The 12,316-nt window shown below is 45.2% G+C and overlaps 1 protein-coding gene and 1 long non-coding RNA gene across 2 annotated transcripts; both read left to right on the top strand.

Annotated features, from left to right (window-relative positions):
- Nucleotides 1-1,292: 1,292 nt before the first annotated feature.
- On the top strand, nucleotides 1,293-4,376 carry LOC119896000. Its single transcript, XR_005443146.1, has 3 exons — nucleotides 1,293-2,188; nucleotides 3,900-4,020; nucleotides 4,274-4,376. It is a non-coding gene; the product is annotated as an uncharacterized LOC119896000 (long non-coding RNA).
- A 426-nt stretch (nucleotides 4,377-4,802) lies between these two features.
- LOC119895998 (hepatitis A virus cellular receptor 1 homolog) lies at nucleotides 4,803-11,638 on the top strand. The gene is made up of 5 exons (XM_038709458.1): nucleotides 4,803-5,048; nucleotides 8,065-8,406; nucleotides 8,952-9,052; nucleotides 9,632-9,743; nucleotides 11,306-11,638. The coding sequence occupies exons 1-5, from the start codon at nucleotides 4,982-4,984 to the stop codon at nucleotides 11,368-11,370; spliced, it is 687 nt and encodes a 228-aa protein (XP_038565386.1). The 5' UTR covers nucleotides 4,803-4,981; the 3' UTR covers nucleotides 11,371-11,638.
- Nucleotides 11,639-12,316: the final 678 nt, after the last annotated feature.

Genomic DNA, 12,316 nt, shown 5'->3' with positions numbered 1-12,316 from the left:
CTGTTAGAGAGGTCTATTTTGAATTTGAGTCTTCAGTCCATCAGGAATCAGGATCTACATAATGGGACTATCCAATGGGCATTGCGCACTTGGGGCCCAAGAAAGGGGAAGAAAAAAAAACGTTTTTATTGTTTCCAATTTAGATATTGACATCATGTCTGACCAATTAAAAGCACTTTGATATTTTTATATCTAAACAGAATTAATTAAACGTAACAACCTGACCTTAACGTTGGTCATCAAATAACCCAGCACTGAATCGAGAGGACTGTGGGAAAAGTTGTAGTAGTTAAAATGAGTGAGCGAAACAAAGAACAGGAGAGGGAGGCATCTTCACTGAGACATGTGCCATCTATTCAAAAGGAGCCAGGTTGAGAATCAGGGTGAAGAAGTTGTAGAAGATCGAAGATGATGAGCAAGCTAACCAGGGACCGGAGGAGGCTCCTGGATTTATCAGCTGTCTGACCCGGTGTTGCGCGGGCCAATCAACGAAGATGCTGGCGCCGATAGTGGAAATATCCAGCCTCAGCCTGTGATATGGTTTGGGCGGTATGGTGGGCTCCCTCGCTAATGATCTGCTGTGGGGAGTGGATCACCGTTGACCGGAACCACGGCGACCATGTGCGTGAGAAAAGCACAGAGCCATAAGCGGAGCTAGCGTGGGTGCATGGGGGTGGCCCAAATTTAGCTCCGCTGATTATAGCGGATACGAACAAACAACTACGGTATGACGATACGATGTACCGGGAGAATTCAGCAGCTCTTATCCAATGAAACTCTTCACTCCTGGTTTCAATGGAAAACCACCACAAGAACGACAATCACCAACAGACACACTCGATTCTAAGGAGACACATAAATAAACATAAATCATAAAGTAACATTTGTATTTCAAACAAATGGCAAACTTATTAGCACATTTTAACAAAACTCCCTTCACCCTCATGCATCATGGGAATTCTGAGGGATGGACATAGGCTGCGCAGCGGGTTATTTACGACGTCAACTTCCACTGGACGCGTCTCAGAAGCATTTCAGCAGCGCAGCCTGCAGCCTGCAGCTGTTAATGACTTGTTTTCATTTGTCCTTTTTGTGCTTCTACTACATTCTTCAAAGCTCTCTGTGGATCGCTTTCTTTTCTTGTCTTGACGGGTGCATCTAGCAACTACCACAGGGAGCATTTCAGAATAAGAGCATTTTACCTGCTTTGCCGACATGTTTATCGGCACAAACATTTAGTAGAAATGCTGCTCCGGCAGCAGCGAAGCAGACAGACTCTGTGGACTTTCGGAATGAGTCTGGGGTCATGTGAACATGGTTAATATGTCTTTGTAGCACGTGGGCCCACGATGAAGCTCCGCCCCCACTGTGCTGGCAGTCTAGCTCCGCCCCCGCACAGAGCACTGTTGTTACATATTAGCGTCGCTTCTGCGGGACTGTGAAAGTAAACCAACAGCTGGAGGGAGAGAAACAGGAGGAGCTGAAGCAGGTTGTGGCTGTAAGTTTTAAGTGAAAGAGTGCTGCCTTTACGTGGCGACGGTGAAGAAGCATATTTACTGGACATGTTTTTGTGTGTGAATAATTGAAGAATCAGATTCATAGAACTGGATTAGAGGTGAGGATTGAGATTTGTGCTTGCATAATGTGATTTACAGTAATCCGGGGAATGTATTGATATTGTGGTCCAGGAAAGCATTGTTTCAGTCATGTGGTATAAGGTTAAAGGTTAAATCCTGTACGATGGAGGAAATGTAACGTTACAGGTGTTGATCAGTGTAAATCCCGTAGAGACAGACCATATGGGTTTTTTGGGGCAGATAAACAGGGTTAGAGAGAGACCAGAGGAGCTGCATAGAGATGAGAGCTGCTGTTCTGTCTATAAGAGGTCCAGAAACACAGAACAGTCACAGATGAAGCAGCTGCTGTTGGTTAAAAGAAACAAACCACAGTGACTCTTTTCACACCCAGCAGTCCACTCCTCCCTCCTGCCTGTTGAACAAAAGGAGTTCCTTCTGCTTTTCCTACTGAGCAGGAACTTCCTGTATTCTGTCTGTGTTCTGACCCCACAGCTCCTCTTCATACCTGCACAGGTAGATCAACGACCATCACGGCAACGACAGGAAGTGATGTCACAGACAACGGACCCACGGAGGTCACACGGGCTCCGGAGGTCACACGGGCTCCGGAGGTCAGTTATCTCATCACAAGTTTCACTTTAGTTCCAGAATGAATCAAATAACTCTGTAAGGTTCTTCACTCGTCGGCCCAGAAGGCTCAAACCAAGAAACCCTCGTCATCACTTTGAGAACTCGTTCAGAACAAACAGGAAACAGAACAGAGTCAAAACTGGTTCATTCAATTAAGTTTTAATGTCCTTAAATTTTCTGTACAGGTTTGGTAAGATGGTGTAATGGAAAATATATTTTTCGTGATAAGCTCTTTGTGGTTTTGGTTCTTTCACACTTTAGCGTCAGACTGTGCTCAGAATAGGGAACCGGCTTCAGAGAAAACATGAACCTGCGGTTTAGACCTGCAGGATGATGTTTCTAGCAACGAACCAGTGAACATCGTTGGACTTTTATGTGACAGCCAAGGTTATTATAGCGTTTAATTTTTCATTAGTTTTGAAAGCTGCAGGTTTGCTTTTGGTTTAGTTTTTTTAGTGTCGGTGTTAGTTCTAGTCTTTTTCGCTGCATGGTGTCGGGCGGGGGGCGTGGACTAAAACTGGCACAGCTAAGAAACTGGAAGATAGTGTTGGCCCCCCCTCGGAGCCACAGACAACAGGTCCCCAATGCCCTGAAGGCAAGTACGACTGGAAAACAGTTAAAATCTAAAAACCTTTTGAATCAAAAAAACAGGAACTCTGATTAAAACTATGTGAAACTCAAAGAGACAGCGCGTCACTTTGTGTTGAAAAGGGGCGGAGACATAAGGGCTCAGATCAGGGCCCTGATGATGAACTTGGGTCACCCGCTCTCCTCCTAACAGAGGTCCAGACGCCGCTCTGACCCGGCTCTCCTGATGAATAAAGCTTAAATCTCCTTCACATGGTGGCCTAACAGTTACTGGCTCACCAACAGGTGTCTATCAGGGGCAAGGTTGATCTCAAAATGTTTGCAACAATTTTCTCCTGTTTGGTGGGTGTGTCACAGGTGTTACCCAATAAGCTGCGACAAGTTTGTAAACACTGCGGTGTTAAAAAGGCAGGAAATTGCAGTGCGGTTGTGTTCACAACAGGGAGTTCAGGGAATCACCGTTTCTGTTGCAAACCTTTTGTAGCCGCTGAACTCGCCCCAGTTAATCTCAGCCGGTCCGAACAGACCAACTGCCCCCAACGTCAGTTCCACCAGCTTCATGTGCAGCCAAAATCTAGGCTCATGTAGGCTCTATGGAATTACTTGACAAAGATAAAAACTACTAACATTTTGGTGACCGTCCTGCCGCATGTTCTTGCTTGACGTTTCAATATGCATACGAAGGAGGTCTTTGCCTGTCGGCCTTGGAGACCTTTGATCTCTGTGCACCTGGAGCTCATTTGCAGATGTGAAATAAAGTTAATCAGAGACAGTTTTGGTTTTTCAAAAAGAGATGCAGGAATGTTGGCGCTCTTTCACATCTTCATCCAGAACCATCAATAAATCCAATTGTTCCCACCGGATTCTTCTTAATTAACGTACTTTATATAAATGTGCCAATTAAAAAGACGGTGCTGGTGTAAATTAACTCAGACATGACTCAGCATGAGAGCTGCTACTTTCTCATATTGTCAGAGGACCAGGAAGCTAAATTTAGCCTGTTTCTTGTGTGTAGGTGTGATTTTAACATAAATCTTTAGTTGTTTTAATGTTTAACATGTGACGTGTCAGAGCACACACCTGTGAAAATGTGTGTGTTGACAGATGTGGAGCACAGCTGTCCAGCAGCAGCAGGTAAACAGTCTGCAGAGCTTTGTTGGAAACACAGTGAGAGTCTCCTTCATCATCATCATCATACCTGCACTGCTGCTGATCACCTGTTACAGTCAGTACACACACACACACACACACACACACACACACACACACACACTCTGTAACATCAGCTGTTCTGTTCAGACATGATGGAGTTTTAGATTCTGTCGCCCTCAAGAGGCCAAATGAGATCATGACAACACAAATATCAGGACAGCCTTTCTGTCACTTTTACTTTTAATTAACTGCACAGCTTTAAAGAAACAGAAGGACAGTTATTTTAAAATCACCACTTATTAATTTATTAATTTAAATGTCTGCAGGAGTTTGGAGGACGAACCAAACTGAAAGACTGACAGGAGGCTGAACCAATCAGAGAAGGAGGACACAGAGAGTCTCTAGTGTTGTTAAAGCCTTTTATTTTTTCATAAATGTTTGATGTAATTAAATTAAAGCTGTTCTCAGTAAATAAAATAAAACTGTTTTTTGTTAAAAGTAAAATCCTGTGTTTATTTTCTCAAAATCAACGTGGTGATCACACAAGTCACTGCTGTAATGTTTAATTTCATTATCATTTCTGAGCTGCAGGTTATAAACACTCAGCGTTTATCAAATTTCACTCTAACATTGTTCAGACACAGCAAAACAGATTCACTGCAGCTGCACATTCCTGCAACATTCCTGTAATCTGCCAACATCAGACTTTGAGAGGAGAGAACACGTCTACCTGACTGCTGTTCCTGAAAGTTAGATTCTTTCTTATCTTTTACCAAGAAGGAGTGTTTCACCTTCATCCTCTCAGAGTTTGAAACACTTGTTCTGTGGTGTCTCTCCTGCACCAGCTGAAACCTCAGGCTGCTGTGTCTCTTCAGTGGGTGTGTGTTTCTGCATGTTTGCGTTTGTGGTCAAATACAAACGGAACTCTAAAGCTGAAACCTGAAAACTGTTGCTCGCTTAGTCGACTGGACTTCGCTTCAACGTCGAGTCAACTCTCGCTGTGTTTCAGCTGCTTCAGTCTTTCAAGGTGTTCGATGTGGATCATGAAGACTGAGAGCAGGTTGGACTTGATGCTGCTGCTCGTTCTCCTCACAGGTACAGGTACTTTAACTTTATTTAAACTCAACTTTATCTACATGAGTGCATTAATAGAAAAAGAACAACAGCATATAAATCTATGCTTCTGTTGTTACTGATAAATCTACAGCGTCTCTTTGGCTTGTATGCAGAATATCTTCTCTTCAGTACAGAAGCAGGATTTCAGCTTCTATCCTGCCTGGAAGTAAAAAGATTAAAATAAAGAGATTAAATAAAGGGCTAAATGGAGTTTTTCAATGAGGTCACTTATTAATAAATGACTTTTTACTTCCTTTGTGTCAATGGGATGTAGCCTCACTTAGAAATGAAGCCCACGCCTGTTTTCTCCGTTGCTTGCATCAGCCACATTCTGCTTTGAATGCATTCAGCCCTGTTCGCTCCCGAGCCTCTCGGACTACAGCGACAACACGGCAGCTAACGACATGCAGTCCACTAACACCGTAAAACAACCGGCTCCCAGCAAAACACATGAGGATAAAAACAACAATGTTTTATGTGCTGAAGCCCATCAGACCAAACACATTAAGTTTATGTCGAATGAAAACACAGTCAGCAACAAGCTCGCCTGCTCACGCCGTCCAGTTGCTAAAGTTATCTGGTGCAAAATACTAAAGTTGTAATGTTATGACTTCCACATTATTTCACCAGCTAACGCGACTCATATCACTATCCTGTGTACCACCGCTATCACGTCAAAGTGTTGATTTAGCCAGCAAGAAAGGAGGTAACGGTACAAAGCAAATGTGGAGCGATTTGTTTACTAGCCTCTAGTGATGCAGGGCAGCCAGCTACTGTTACCCGATCCACTGCTGTTTGCTTCAAAACCTTTATTTTAGATTAAGTGCCGATATGCGGCTCGCTGAATGAAAGGTACGGCGCCGGTGTTGCTGCCTCTGAGCCGGGAACGCTGAAGTAACAGAGCCTGAACATGTCTGGAGAAATACCACAGCCTGCATGCTGGTGTTTCTGCGTTCATTACAGGATCTCACCGTCCTTCCATACAACATGTGTACTGTAGTACTCCCCCAAACCAGCTGAGTGGATAAGTGTACCAGTGCAAGTGAACCAGTGGACTCATTTACTGACTCCATGGCGATCAGAGGTGGCCATGAAGTACACAACTCATACTCAAGTACAAGTAGCCTACAAGTCATTTTCACAGCAGCGTGGGATTAGCCAACGCCATGCTGACAAAATAACCTTATTTCAGCCATTAGGACAGTTAGCCGAAGTTAAGACTGCAGAAACTATGCTAGCTACAGAAACTATGTCTAATGGCTTCTGCAGCGCTGCAAGACAGTCTCACTTTATCAGTGTTATGATTATGTTACTATCATTGACCTTAATTGAAGTAATCATTCACTCGTTTTTTAACAGTGAGGTCACAGCAGGTGAGAGTGACCTACTGGGTCCCCCCAGGGCTGCGTCCTCCCCCCTCTTTTATTTGTTTTATACACAAATAAATGCCACAGCCATCATGAACGGCGCCACATTATTAAATTGGATGATTCTGTCATTGTGTCATCAGCAGTGATGACCCCGAACACGGTCCTGTAGTGAAGGATTTTATTGATTGGTGTAAATCCTCCATTTTAAACATTAATGTGGCAAAAAACGAAAGAGATGTGCATCGACTTCAGTAGAAACCCCACTGTCATTTCCCCTGTTGTAATGGACAACCAGCCAGTTGAACTAGTGCAGCAGTACAAATATCGTGGGACTGTGATTGACAGTTGCTTTGAGTCCCAGGTTGATGCTGTGTGTAAAAAAGCACATCAGCTTGTGCACTCTCTTCGTAAGCTTCGCAGTTTTATTGTCGACACTGTTTTTATGAAAATGTTTTATTCCTGTTTTATTGAATCAGTTCTCACTTTCTCTTTTGTCTGCTGGCACTTTATATTAATCAGAAAAATCCCATGCAAGGTGTCATGAAGGTATGCAGCAAAATTGCAGGCACACCCTTAGATGACCTCCATGACCTGTATAAGGTCAGATCCTTGAAGAAGGCGAGAGCCATGCTGGCTGATGGGGTTAATTTACGCTGCTGCCATCCGGGCGCAGATACAGTCTGCCGCAGAACGAATAGATTAAAAAGGCCATTCATCATTGTTAATAATACCTAATACTGTGTTTGTATTCATTGTTGTGGTCTGATAAATATATTTGTTACTGCTGGCTGTAATCCAAACTGCCCCTCGGGGATAATAAAGTTACCCCGTACCTACCATGCCGTCCGCATGGCAAACGCCCGAGGGCATCACTTTGTGTTGAAAAGTGGTGGGGACATTAAGGGCTCAGATTAGTGACGAAACACTTAGCCCACAAGACGTGACATTGCACAAGATAAGAATATATTTTAATACTATTTAGAAACAATCTGTATTCATGAATTTAGGACAGTGTAAATGACCCTCCCTACAGGCGGAGCTACTCCATGCTTACCGCTTCACCTCCACTCTCCTGCTCTCACTTTGTCACTGCTGTCACACGCCTCCTCCTCTGCCCGGCAGGGGCCTCGGCTCTCCTTTACTCCGTCAGGTGCCTGCACTACGTCGGGTACCGCAGCTGATGTTGAAGCTCCTGCGGCCCCGGCAGAAAACATATCGGTTATTTTCATGCGTTTGGCGGCCTCCGTCTGAAGATTTTTTATTTTTTTTTCTGACCCGCAACGCAAGAAACAGAGAGCAGAGGGGGAGGGGGGGCTGGTAAGGCTGTGATTGGGTCAGCCCAGTGCAATTATAGAAAATTACCCAATGGGCCGCTGTCCGTGCTTTATGGGCCAGTCGTTGTTTAAACAGTTTAATTAATAAATAATTTACGTTACACCGGCCCACCGGTATGCCAGATTACCAGTCCACCCCTGGCTCACTCATGAGTTCAAGCGAGCACGTGCACGAGCGCACAGCTGGTAGCGGTCTTAAAGCCGCAACGCTAGTGGCCGCTGGAAACTCCATAATGCTCCTTTAACTCTGCTGCTGAACTGAGCGGTTAAACTCTGTCTTTCTTTCTGCCTCCACAGTCGGTGAAAGTGACGGCAGCTCAGTTGTTGGTCAAACAGGTCAGAGCGTCACTCTGTCCTGTAAATATGACATCAGCAAACACGGAGCGCAGCATGTCTGCTGGGGTCGAGGTGAATTAACTAATGCTCGCTGCAGCGACCTGCTCGTCTCCACTGACGGACATAAAGTGATAACCAGAGCTTCCAGCAGGTATCAGTTACTGGGACGACTGGAGGCAGGTGATGTTTCTCTGACCATACTGGACCTCACAGAGACGGATGCTGGACGGTACGGGTGCAGGGTGGAGATACCTGGATGGTTCAATGATGAGAAACATCACCTGGATCTGATCGTCGAGAGAGGTGAGACGCTTTTTAAAGGACATAAAAGATTTTTAAAGTTTGTGCAGCTTGAAAAAGGAAACTTGACAGACGGCATGTTGAAGCTTCAGAGATCCATAAACTCTGATTTAAATACAGAACAAAGTGTTCAACAGGTGGAGTCCAGCACAGCTAAGAGTGCTGTTGGTGGGGCCTATTTTGAATTTGAGTCTTCAGTCCATCAGGAATCAGGATCTATGTTGTTTGTCTTTAACTGCAGGACAGGTTGAGACGTCACTTCTTAATGTCTCCAAATGAATTCAGGAAGAAGCTGATTAAACAGGGTTAGAGAGAGACCAGAGGAGCTGCATAGAGATGAGAGCTGCTGTTCTGTCTATAAGAGGTCCAGAAACACAGAACAGTCACAGATGAAGCAGCTGCTGTTGGTTAAAAGAAACAAACCACAGTGACTCTTTTCACACCCAGCAGTCCACTCCTCCCTCCTGCCTGTTGAACAAAAGGAGTTCCTTCTGCTTTTCCTACTGAGCAGGAACTTCCTGTATTCTGTCTGTGTTCTGACCCCACAGCTCCTCTTCATACCTGCACAGGTAGATCAACGACCATCACGGCAACGACAGGAAGTGATGTCACAGACAACGAACCCACGCAGGTCACACGGGCTCCGGAGGTCAGTTATCTTATCACAAGTTTCACTTTAGTCTTTAGTTCCAGTAACCACAGAGTGAATTACATAACTGTATTTAAGGTTTTTCACTCGTCAAACCAAGAAACCCTCGTCATCACTTTGAGAACTCGTTCAGAACAAACAGGAAACACGAAAGAGTCACAACTGGTTCATTCAATTCAAACATTGTGAAATTTTCTTTACTGATATTTATTATGGTGTACTGGAAAATATATTTTGTGTGATAAACCCTTTGTGGAGGCTTCAGACCTGCAGGATGGACTTTTATGTCACAGCCAAACTTATTATAGCGTTTTATTTTTCATTAGTTTTTCTTTTTTTTAGTTTTTAAGTTTAGTTAGAATTAGTTTTTAAAGGAGATTTGCTGGTTTAGTTGAGTTTTTATTAGTGTCACTGTTAGTTTTAGTCTTTTTCGCTGCATGATATCAGGCGAGGGGCTGGAACTAAAACTGGCACAGCTAAGAAACTGGAAGATAGTGTTGGCCCCCGCTTGGAGGCCCCCTGTGTAACGTTGTAACATGTTCAGAGCACACACCAGTGAAAATGTGTGTGTGTTGACAGATGTGGAGCACAGCTGTCCAGCAGGTAAACAGTCTGCAGAGCTTTGTTGGAAACACACTGAGAGTCTCCTTCATCGTCTTCATACCTGCACTGCTGCTGATCACCTGTTACAGTCAGTACACACACACACACACACACACACACACACTCACACACACACACACACACACACTCACACACACACACACACACTCTCTCTCTCTCTCTCTCTGTAACATCAGCTGTTCTGTTCAGACATGATGGAGTTTTAGATTCTGTCGCCCTCAAGAGGCCAAATGAGATCATGACAACAGAAATATCAGGACAGCCTTTCTGTCACTTTTACTTTTTATCAACTGCACAGCTTTAAAGAAACGGATTCTCCTTCGTATTGGCTTCGCCCTCTAAGGCTATCGCTATTGGGTTTACCCCTCTGCGCGCCTACATGGCACTAAGAATTTTAGTCTGCGCCCACCCACAGCGTGGGCCTCCCTTACGTCCGCACCTTGTATATATAAAACCCCACGGCTGTACAGACGCAGGCGGGGTCACGACAGCAACCGCAGCAGCTGCGCACAAGGCAGGACCAGAGTAAGCAGGGCCCTGTCCTCCCCCCGCATGGGGTGATCGCCCGCGACCAAAAAGAGCTGGTAATGCACTTAGGCATAAACGCCGGGTTAGGGCGCAGAACAGGAATCTCAGGTCCGCCGTCTCCAAAGGCTCAAATGGGGCTTGGGCAACAGGCCAGTCCCCTGTCCATGAGCTACTGGAGGAACAAAAGCACCGCCGGCAGTGGACAGGCCACTTAGAGGAGTAAGGGGACTGAGTAAAGGCGGCTTTCGACCCCTGGATGGTGCAAACCACCTCACGGGAGAGACCTAGACCCTCCAGGCGTCGCCTCTCAGCGGCCAGACCCAGAGAGGCTGGCCAAGGAGCGGATAACTCCTGATCGCACCCCCCGCCTGAGAGAGGGCATCCCCCTCCAGGGAAGCTTCCACGGCTGCAAGACAGGGAAACCAGGACACGCTCGTGCGCTCTGGAGCCACCAGAATCACCGCTGAGGTTGAAAACTGCACGCGATCCAGAAGGCGCGGGATCAGGCGAATCGCCGGAAAAGCATACAGCAGTCGGGGAGGCCAAAGGGGGTGCGCAAAGCCGAAGCCCTGCAGAGACCCTCCAGAGGCCTCCTCATCTAGAACGGCAAAGTTATCCGCCCGGCGTTGACGCTCCTCGGGGGAGAGGAGAGCGCAGTACGGGCAGCGTGAGTGGGGGGTGAACGCCCGGCCGGTGTGCGCCTGACCGAGGCACGCCTCACATCGGCAGGATGAACCCCTCTTGCAGATGTCACACAGCCGGACGGACGTGGCATCGCCTCGCCGCGCTCTAGCCGGCAAGAAGAAAGACATCTTCGGGTTGCACTTCGCAGGTAGATCTTCCAGCTCTATAGACAGCTCAGTGCTGAAGAAAAATGGGAGCCGAAGGCCGGGTCTCGCCGTTGTATATATACAAGGTGCGGACGCAGGGGAGGCCACGCTGTGGGTGGGCGTAGACTTAAATTCTTAGTGCCTTACAGGTGCGCAGAAGGGTTAAACCCAGTAGCGATAGCCTTAGAGGGCGAAGCCCATACGAAATAGAACAGAAGGACAGTTATTTAAAAAGCATCACTGATTAATTTATTCATTTAAACGTCTGCAGGAGTTTGGAAGAGGAACCAGACTGACAGGAGGCTGAACCAATCAGAGGAGGAGGACACGCTGTAATGTTATGATTTGGGGGTTTTGTGCTTCCTGTTTTATTCTGCTATTCCTTTCCTGCTCTTGTGTTTTCCCGCTGGCTTGATAGTTTTACCTCCCCTGATTGATCCTAAACCCTTGACGCCACTTGTCACGAATTCGCATCATAGCTCTTTCTTGCAGACTGCAAGCCAAGATAGCACATGGATTCCCCCGATGCCTGTTGGTGCATACTCGATACGAACCTAGGAACCTTTTGCAAGCCCTGGTTTCTCGTTTATGCCTGTTGTCGATAATTTGCATCATACCTACACATACCTGAATTTATATCTTTTCTATGTTCTATAGACAAATTAACAGTCTTCACTTAATTTAACATCAGCTTGAAAGCAAATGAAAACACAAATAATTTTCATTATTTTTTGATTGTAATGTGTTCCAGCCTGTTCCCTGTGTTTCCTGTGTGCTCTGGATTTTATGCCTGTTTCTGGACTCAACAAAAATGAATACAGAAATTAAATAAACATTTAAACTATTAAATGCAAATACATGTAGGCATTTATTAAATTATACAGTGACACATAAATTAATATATGTTTTGAAGTTGCTTCTTTCTTTATTTACTTTTGTATTTTTTACCTTATTTATTTTCCTTTATAATTTCAATTTTCAGTTATTTTTTAAGTGTATTTATTTTTTAAGCATTTGTTTTAATATTATTGTCTGTCTCATTCTTTCTTTGCATTTTCTACCCTATTTATTTCCCCAATGTGATTTATTTCTTTCTCCCCTTTTTACATTTCTGTTTGCATTTCTGCCTCATTATGCCGATGATGGGGGCGGTGCCTCAAGGGCCCAACTTCTCACCTATTGGTTGACCAGTCAGACTGGATCCTGTGTGAAATGAAGCCATTAGTAGGTGCGTTCGAGATGACTGCAGCTGACTTTTGCCCACTTGATAGTCAAACGTGAG

Source organism: Micropterus salmoides, unplaced genomic scaffold (assembly GCF_014851395.1).
Source record: "Micropterus salmoides isolate LMB-PRFRI ecotype aquatic unplaced genomic scaffold, ASM1485139v1 Ms_hic_scaffold_9, whole genome shotgun sequence".
NCBI classification, from domain to species: domain Eukaryota; kingdom Metazoa; phylum Chordata; class Actinopteri; order Centrarchiformes; family Centrarchidae; genus Micropterus; species Micropterus salmoides.
The sequence above is the reverse complement of the archived record's forward strand: the minus strand, read 5'-3'. Positions and strand labels throughout refer to the sequence as shown.

What these genes read in the sequence shown, in the direction of transcription:
- LOC119895998 (XM_038709458.1), top strand. Translation starts at nt 4,982, where the DNA reads ATGTGGATCATGAAGACTGAGAGCAGGTTGGACTTGATGCTGCTGCTC. An exon ending in CGTTCTCCTCACAGGTACAG is followed by an intron (nt 5,049 to 8,064) that starts GTACTTTAACTT and finishes CTGCCTCCACAG; the next exon opens with TCGGTGAAAGTGACGGCAGC. An exon ending in GCTGCTGATCACCTGTTACA is followed by an intron (nt 9,744 to 11,305) that starts GTCAGTACACAC and finishes AAACGTCTGCAG; the next exon opens with GAGTTTGGAAGAGGAACCAG.